General features: G+C 31.8%; 1 protein-coding gene across 6 annotated transcripts; it reads left to right on the forward strand.

The window, feature by feature from the left end:
• The first annotated feature begins 132 nt into the window (after window positions 1-132).
• LOC117160693 ((E3-independent) E2 ubiquitin-conjugating enzyme UBE2O) lies at window positions 133-8,504 on the forward strand. 6 transcript variants are annotated; one of them, XR_013059023.1, is made up of 10 exons: window positions 134-468; window positions 732-905; window positions 983-1,141; window positions 1,198-1,854; window positions 1,945-2,155; window positions 2,236-2,419; window positions 2,510-4,491; window positions 4,569-4,940; window positions 7,132-7,541; window positions 8,104-8,504. XR_013059023.1 is itself a non-coding variant. In XM_076620907.1 (10 exons), exons 1-9 carry the CDS (start codon window positions 247-249, stop codon window positions 4,931-4,933), a joined length of 3,882 nt encoding a protein of 1,293 aa, XP_076477022.1. In that variant the 5' UTR covers window positions 134-246; the 3' UTR covers window positions 4,934-4,940; window positions 7,132-8,069. The 6 variants fall into 6 exon arrangements, 4 of the variants coding, with proteins under 4 accessions (XP_076476905.1, XP_033197511.1, XP_076477022.1 ...); XR_013059038.1 differs by having other exon boundaries at window positions 7,132-7,529; XM_076620907.1 differs by lacking the exon at window positions 8,104-8,504 and having other exon boundaries at window positions 2,510-3,300; window positions 3,373-4,491; window positions 7,132-8,069.
• The last annotated feature ends 21 nt before the right edge of the window (window positions 8,505-8,525 follow it).

Below are 8,525 nucleotides of genomic sequence, written 5' to 3' on the forward strand. Positions count from 1 at the left end.
ATGACGATTGAGAAAAGATTGAGAACAATTCTCGATTTGGGAAAAGTCGATAACATCTCGATCGGTGAGAACAATCAAAACTAGTCAAAAGGCACCTAAAATCGGTAGTTTTTATGTCGGGGTTGGGGTCGGGTTCGGGGTCGGAGCCAAGTTCCTTGCTTGCGACGTGCGCCGTAACCGTTGCGCCGTGTAACTTTCTGTCAGCCGTCGTCGGCAGAGAGCGAGTATTCAGTGATTAGAGGAAAGATGGCTACGAACTTTGGCGTAGAGTGTCAGTACTTTTACGAGGATGTCGTCTATCGTGTGGATAAGAAAGGTAACGTTGTGTTCGGAATTGTTATGGAAAATGACGACCAAGATTTGTCCGAAGAAAGTTCTGACAGCGAAGAGAGCCAAAAGAGGAAAAAGGGCGAGATTCGCGTGGTCTGGCATCCCTCCGGTATCGAGGAGTTGGTCAGCTCGAAGAAGGTATTTAACAATTAACACGATACGCAAATACATCGCTTAAAAATAGTAGACTATATATAAATTGGTTATTAATATTTCATTACATTATTACCTTTTTCTTATTGTATTTGTTTCTAATTCTATGAAAAGCGACACCTGTCATACCAACGAATCTGCAATTGAATGTTACATTCAAATTTGAATCCATATCTGATATAATAACTGTAACTGTTTATTGTTGCAAGAATATCAGGGTTTCTAAAAATGAATTTTTTTATTTATAGGTACATTTAGCAGATAGAACACTTATGCCAGGAGATGTTGTACGTCGGATGATCAAAGGAAAGGATACACAGAGAGGATACTGTAGAGATATTGAGCTTACTGCCTGTGTTCAAGTGATTGGTACTAAACAAGTGCTTACCAATATTAGGAGCGAAGATTTAGTTCCTTTGGAAGTATGTAATCATACATTTATAGCTGTTATTTTTATCAAAGTAACTCATACATCATGATTAATAGTTTATGTTTATAGGAATTTGCAACGGATATAGCTGTTTGTATGGATTCATGGGTTGGTGGCATAAAAATGGCAAATTTTAAATTGTGGCTTACTACACCCGATGGATCTCGTTGTGTCATAAATGAAACAGATTCTCGTGTTTTAGGACAATTAGAGGAGAGACGTGATAATGTAAGAATTAAATCCAGAATAATTATTTGATTAAAACTACAATGAAAATTTTTTAGGATAATGATTTTCCTCATTCTTCTGAATTTTATCCTGGTCAAAGTTTGTGGGGACCAGTTCACTGCCTAGAAGATGCACAATGGATTACATGTACAAAAGAAATGAAAGCAAAGAGAAAATCTAAACCACAGAAACTAACAAAGGTAATTGTAGAAAAGGTAGAAACAGATTGGGTAGGTGTGCATTGGCAGTGTAGAGCATATTCAAAGGATGGTGCTTGGTCAGATCAAGCTCAACCAAAATTCGTAGTTGAAGGAGAAAATTTGAAGAAACTAAAATTATTGAATGTTTTTGAACCATCTACTGTGCAAGTGGGAGATCGAAACTTTTATGTAATTAAAAGTGATGAAAATGTCATTACACGAGAACAATGGAGAAAACAACAAAGAGACATTTTTCAAGTTCCTAAACATAGTCCAAAGAAAACACGTCCAAATATCAGTGTGACAAAGCCAGTTGAAGATAGAAAAAAGGAGAAGGATAAAGATAAACTTAATGAACAGCAAACATTAGAAGAGAATGCTCATAATAATATTAACAATTTACAAAATATTACAAGCAATAATACTCTAATGCCTCCAGTACAAAACCAGAATACTGAAAGTTCAGATGATTGGGATACAGAAGATACTGGATCGCAAAGTGACAGTGCTTCAGTAAGATTTTTTATTAATTTTTTCAATTAATATCTAGTCAATGATAAACGTAAGATAATGAATGAAGATAATAAATTTTAATATTTCCAGGTATCTAGTGGATGTTCTAGCATGTCATCCATGGGTAAAAAGAAAAAAAGCCCAGCTTTAATGACAAAGGTTCTGAAAAAGAAAAAGTTATGCAAGGCAAAGAAGAAGATTCCACCAGTTCCATTGATTCCAGGGACTAAAATTGTTGTGGAAACATTATCTACAAGTACAAAAGCTAATGTTGTATGGCAAGATGGTTCAGTAGAATTTGGTAAATTTTATAAATAGCTGTTTTGATGGTGTTACTTTTCAGTAATATAAAATTTGTATAACTTCTATTTCTGCTTTTAGGTATTCCATCAACACAACTTTATCCGATTCATCACTTAGATGATAAAGAATTCTTCCCTGGTGATTTTGTAGTTGATCAAAAGGAAGAGTCTAGAATGTATGGTGTAGTTCAAAGTGTTGACCATCAGGGTAGAACAGCTAAAATAAAATGGTTTAAAACATACACTTCTAGTCAAAGTCCGCAGTAAGTATATTTACTACTGATACATTTTTCATTGTAACTAATGGAGTTTATTGGAAAAATATAATATTGAACTTGATAAATATTTGTTAGGCCAACTTTACTAGAAGAACGTGAAGTCAGTGTATATGATTTAAAAGATCATCCAGACTTTCAGTACAGACCAGGTACATTAGTAATTCGAATAGCTAATTTTGAAGGAGAAGATGCTGGATGTACTGCTGGTCAAGTGCTAGATAATTATCCGGAAGGACGAGTTAAAGTGTGGTGGGTTGATGGACATGTAAGTATGTGTTGGCCTCAAGATTTGTATAAAGTAGGTGAATATGATAGTGACGAAGGAGAACTTTGGGACGATGTATCGTCTGACGCGTCATGGGAAACGGAATTGGAAGACTGGTATATCGCCGATACCGATGGTACAGAACAAACAGAATTAGAAAATATAAAACCAAAGCTAGCCGCACACATCGAAAAAGCTCGCATTGCAATGTCTAGACTGGAAGAGATTTTCACTCAAAATCCCTCACTTCAGACAACCGAAGTTATGAGAAAATTATTAGAAGTTTATAAAGATTGTCGATACATGGATAAACTTATGGGTACCTCTTTCTTCCATGAATGTCATTTTCAAGGACTTCTGGAGAGAGTCCGTGAACGTGGCCGTGCAAATGTAGCGCAACGTATGGCGGATCAAGTAACAAGATTATTTACGCATAAATCTGATGGATCAGAAGAAAATATAGAAAAGAACAATATAGAAAATTCCAATAATATACAATCAGGAAGTAATCCTTGTGAAAAGATCATTACCACTGTAACGGATATGACAGAATCCATTGATCATAAAAACGACGAATCCAGCAATAAACAGAACGTAAAAGGTGAAGAATCAATTAATCGTTTATTTATTAATGTTAATCCTAATCCTGAAGATTCTGGATTGTATTCTGCAGAAAATTCAAAGAAAGAGTCGGGTTCGAGTGACTCAAGTGGCGAATTTCTACTTAGCGAGGATGTGAACAATGTACCTGATCGTTCAATAGAGAAATCAGAAATGAATAAAACTTCCAAAACTCAGATGCACATAACAAGTTCTCACGTGGCTAGTTCTCAAGTTTGCGTTAAATTGTGCACTTTAATAAAAGCTCAACTTGTACTAGCGCATGCAGAAGTTTCTAGACGATTCGGGTTATCAAAGATGTCATTATCCGATGCCGAAAAAGGATCGTCTCCTTTGAAGAAGCAGAAGAAAGAAGAAGAAAAACGTATAGAATTGTTACAAGAACCATCAGAATATTCCATAGAAATTCCACCACCAATATATACAGAAGGGGAAGGATTTTCTATAGAAGAAACAGCACCAGATAGTCATAAATTTAAATTAACAATGTTTCAGCCTACAGATCCTACAAACTTTTTCAGAACTGTTTCCAAGGAATTAAAACTTTTAAAAAGTTCACTTCCACCCGGTATATGGGTAAAGGGATTTGAAGATAGAATAGATTTATATTCTGTAATGTTTCGTGGACCTGAGAAAACACCATACGAAGATGGTCTTTTTCTTTTTGATTTTCAATTATCTGCCGATTATCCTGCTGCTCCACCACTTTGTCATTATATTTCTTACTGTAATGATAGGTTAAATCCCAATCTGTATGAGGATGGTAAAGTTTGTGTAAGCTTACTTGGAACATGGTCTGGCCGTGGAACAGAAGTGTGGACAAGTTCCTCGACTCTCTTGCAAGTTATAGTCTCGATTCAAGGCCTTATTCTCGTACCAGAACCATATTTTAATGAAGCTGGATTCGATAAACAAAAAGGCTCTCAACAAGGAAAAGAAAATTCAAGAATGTACAATGAAATGGTTGTACTAAAATTGGTTCAAGCACAGACTAAGTTATTACAACATCCACCACCTGTATTTAAAGATATTATTATTGAACATTTCAAGAGGCATGCAAACAAATTATTGCAACGTTTAGAGTTGTGGATGGAAATTTCTGAACAACATAATAATCAACACCCATTATCTCCAGTAACACCTACTACTTTTAAACAAATATCTGACGTTGGTATGTTGTAATTTTTCTTTCTTTTTAATCTATGAAAACTTGCAGTCGATAATTTTAATAATTACTCTTTTATCCAGATAACAAAATTTTACCAGAATTTCCATTAATACCAGCGTCTAGAGGTTTCTGCATAACACTCCGTAAAACTTTAGCTATATTTAAAGAAGTGCTGATTAAAGAGGGTATTATAGAAAGGAACAGCGACGTACGTACTTGGGAAAATATCAAGGAGCAAACAAAGAGCGAGGGTCACGAAACAAGCAAAACCGCTGACAGTAATACAATGGAACACGACAGTAAAAAAGAGATCAGTGAAGGAAGTTCCAAATTAAATCCAAACGGTAGCCTATCAAAGGACCGTGTATCATCTTCGTCCACGAATATTTCCTCTACATCACTAAGCGAAACGAAGAAAATTACGTTGGATCATACCATCAGCTAGCCACAAGGTAAACCTAAATTTAAACCAAAATATTTAGTTCGTAAAAGATACACGATTATTCGGTAATACATTCAATTAATTTATTATGTATATATATAATATATATATATTATTATATATAATAATATATATATTAATATATATATTAAAGATATGTTCAATGATGTTCGCGGTATTTATTTATTAATATGAACACCACTTCTAACAAGCGATAACTTTTAACAGAAACGCCGCTGTCATTGCTCCGCAGCTAGAGATATTTGTTACTGTAGAGTAACCACATAGTAACGTAATAAATACGATCATATAGGCATGTATGAACAAATAAGATCTTGTTCTTGTATACAATTTCGTAAATTTCTGAGATATATTACACAATTTAATTTATGATGTTATATAGAATATATAATAATAAAAATACATATATGTATATTATATATAATACATAATATTATAATATTTACGAATATAAAATTAATATTTGGTCACGGGATACTATATATGCATTTAGTTCTATAATTCTGCAATGAAAGTAGAAGGCGTTTCTCAAAAACGCAGTTTGACTGAATTATTGAAACAAAGAAACAAGGAAGGAGAAAATAATGTCAAATATTGAATAAGCGAAAAAGTATTGTCACTGCATAAAGAATGAGAAAAATTAAAATGAAGAAATAAAGTAACCAATAAAAGGTAGCAATACGTTAAGCCAACGTGAAAACACTTCTCAATAGAGTTTAAGAAACACGATAATAATAGTTATTAATTCTACATGCATTTCACTGAATACAATCGAGTAATAACGCCACCAACCTTACGAAAGAGAAATTCATTATCCTTCAAATATCTTAAAAATCATTATGCCATTCAATAATATAATATTTCAAATGAAAATACATGATTTTGATTGCAAATAGGTTGTAGTTTAGGCACAAAAAGATTCGTATTTAGATCAGACACCTATGACAATTAATGTCCAATGTTATAGATACTTCTAACGTAGTATGTAAATTATAAACAAATTATTATTATACATTCTATTATCTACAGTCAAGGAATTTTCTTTATCGATAATTTGTTTCGTATATTTATAGGAAAAAATTGTTTTTGTGAATCCTCCGTTTTTGTTTTGGTATATATAATATTTATTCGATAATAGAGTACTTGATGTTGTCACGAACATTTGCGGAGAACATTAGTACTTATTAAACAACGTAAGCGTTTTGCAGTATTACTTACATTTATTTTTTCTTTTTGTTTAATTTTACACTTCTTTGGTGTAATAATAGAATATATTTGTTTGCGACGAGGGATTCATGTTTCTGTAAATTTAAAAATGAATGCATATAACTAGGAGTATGAAACTTAATACACGTGAAACGGGAGTATGCATTCTGAGATATATTGCATGCAACGAAGTAATCGAAGAATGATTAACATATTAAGAACAACGTTCAGCTTTGTGTTTTTTACTTGATATTATGTTATATAATCTTGTTTTATTTATATATTATTATATTTTATTTATTTTTCGTACTCCAATTTTAAAATATATGTACAACCTAAAATAATTATTTATGTAACTGCCCCGTTATTTTATTAAAGGAACAGAATTCCAATGAAAACTTTCTTTTTACAAGGATGTCTTATTTGCTATTATATTTATACACTTCTTATATTTATACACACCACTACACAAGTTTAATTTATTTATATATTGCATTTTTTGTTTATTTATATGCTTATATTTATATGTTAATAAACGACGTAAAAATTTATGTTACTAGGTGGTGTTTAATCCTATTAACTGATTACTCGTAAATATAAATGCAAATTAAAATTGTATTGATCATTCGAATAATTATTTCTTTGTGATATTTTTACGGTACCGGATATGTACAGTATGTGCGCGACTTGAAACATTAATGCACAAATTCATGTTCCACTCTCGCGCCGAAATGTAGTCAGCTTTAAAAAAAAACAATCAACAATTTAATGTGTACGCATCATATACATTTTATCTGCATGTTCTTTCCATTATATCGATTTGTTCTTTTCGTTGAATATCTATCAAATATATATATAATAGCACAGAATTTGCGTGTTAATGAAAGATATACGATCACGTAGTACTGTACATGTCGAAGTGTATCTTTTCTGCTGTAAATCAGTAGATTTGATATTCTTCGACCATATTGCAGTGTTGTCAAGCAATCGCCATAAAGTGCGGCGACTTTGGAATTCTTGCGCCAACAGGGTGCATACAAAATGGGTACAGACAGAGACAGGAAAGTAAAAAAAAGAAAACATGTGTTTGCGCGAACGTTTCCTCGAAATCATGTGGTGCTGAATACATAAACAAAAAAATGAAAGGAAAAAATCACAATTATACCAGGGAAACTGCAATCTCTAGGAAAAAAGGAAAGGGAGAGAAAATGTATTAAGTAAAAATGATAACTAAACTAGACGAAGAAAATAACGAGAGGGGAAGAAACAATGCGAGTACTGTCTTTTAAGGCAGAGAAGAGCTTGTATTGTGAAACGTGATGTTTTGGAAAGCCTTGTATATGTGCCAGCTATTTCTATTTACATTATGATGGTAATTATATCCGTAAGTTGCATAGAGCTTTATTTTCGCCGTAAAATTACTTTAATATTGTATGAAAAGAACAGATGGAATATATTTAATTATTCGAGTCAACATATAAACTGTCGATACCAACATTTTAAATGCTGCTTCAGTAACTGTTTCTCATGATCCTTTGAAACATTATACATACATATAAAGCATACTAAGCTATTGATTTATTTTACAAATTTAGTTCGTAAGTATATGTAACTATTTTGAAAGTTAATTAAGATATATTTATATATTTAATTTAAATAGAAATATTTCAAAGGATTAGTGAACAACTACATAGAATATTATTATAAACCTTCTAATATAAGGCATTAATCTTAACTATATCTATTTCGTGTATTAGAGAAAGTATCTCATTTGATATTTAGTTGAAGATCTTTTTTTGTTGGTATCGACTAATTTAATATATTACGACGATTATTATGTAATGATCTATTACTTGTAATTTGGTTTCCTTGATTTCTATTTAATAAAAAGTTAGTATGTGCGATTAAAAAATATTAACTGACTATAAATCTTTTCTGTTTCATAGATCCTACCCATACTCACCTGAATCTTCGACCTGCACTCCCGATAATCTGCTTCATATCCGAACCGTCAAATTCCAACTACATTCTGGATTTCCACATTTCTTTAGGCGATTATTCAATGTCAAGCACGCAAAAAATTCAATTTTTAAATATTTAAATCGCCTTAAATCATAGTGTACAATTCGGATGAAGTATTTTATATAAACTTGTACATATATTATTATATGCTTGTATAAATTTATTTTAACTAAATCAAATCGTTTGTCATATTTACTTGAATAATTATTTATTATTAAATTATAAGTATAATTTATTTTACTTTTGCCTGCAGTTACAAAAACGAATTAAACAAATTTTAATACGTGTAAAAGATATTAAATATTTACTAATACAAGTAATTGACAGAATTAATAAACAGATAATT

The sequence above is a fragment of the Bombus vancouverensis genome, chromosome 1, assembly GCF_051014615.1.
Source record: "Bombus vancouverensis nearcticus chromosome 1, iyBomVanc1_principal, whole genome shotgun sequence".
NCBI classification, from domain to species: Eukaryota; Metazoa; Arthropoda; class Insecta; order Hymenoptera; family Apidae; genus Bombus; species Bombus vancouverensis.

What these genes read in the sequence shown, in the direction of transcription:
- LOC117160693 (XM_076620790.1), top strand. Translation starts at nt 247, where the DNA reads ATGGCTACGAACTTTGGCGTAGAGTGTCAGTACTTTTACGAGGATGTC. An exon ending in CGCAAAGTGACAGTGCTTCA is followed by an intron (nt 1,855 to 1,944) that starts GTAAGATTTTTT and finishes TAATATTTCCAG; the next exon opens with GTATCTAGTGGATGTTCTAG. An exon ending in AGATGGTTCAGTAGAATTTG is followed by an intron (nt 2,156 to 2,235) that starts GTAAATTTTATA and finishes TTCTGCTTTTAG; the next exon opens with GTATTCCATCAACACAACTT.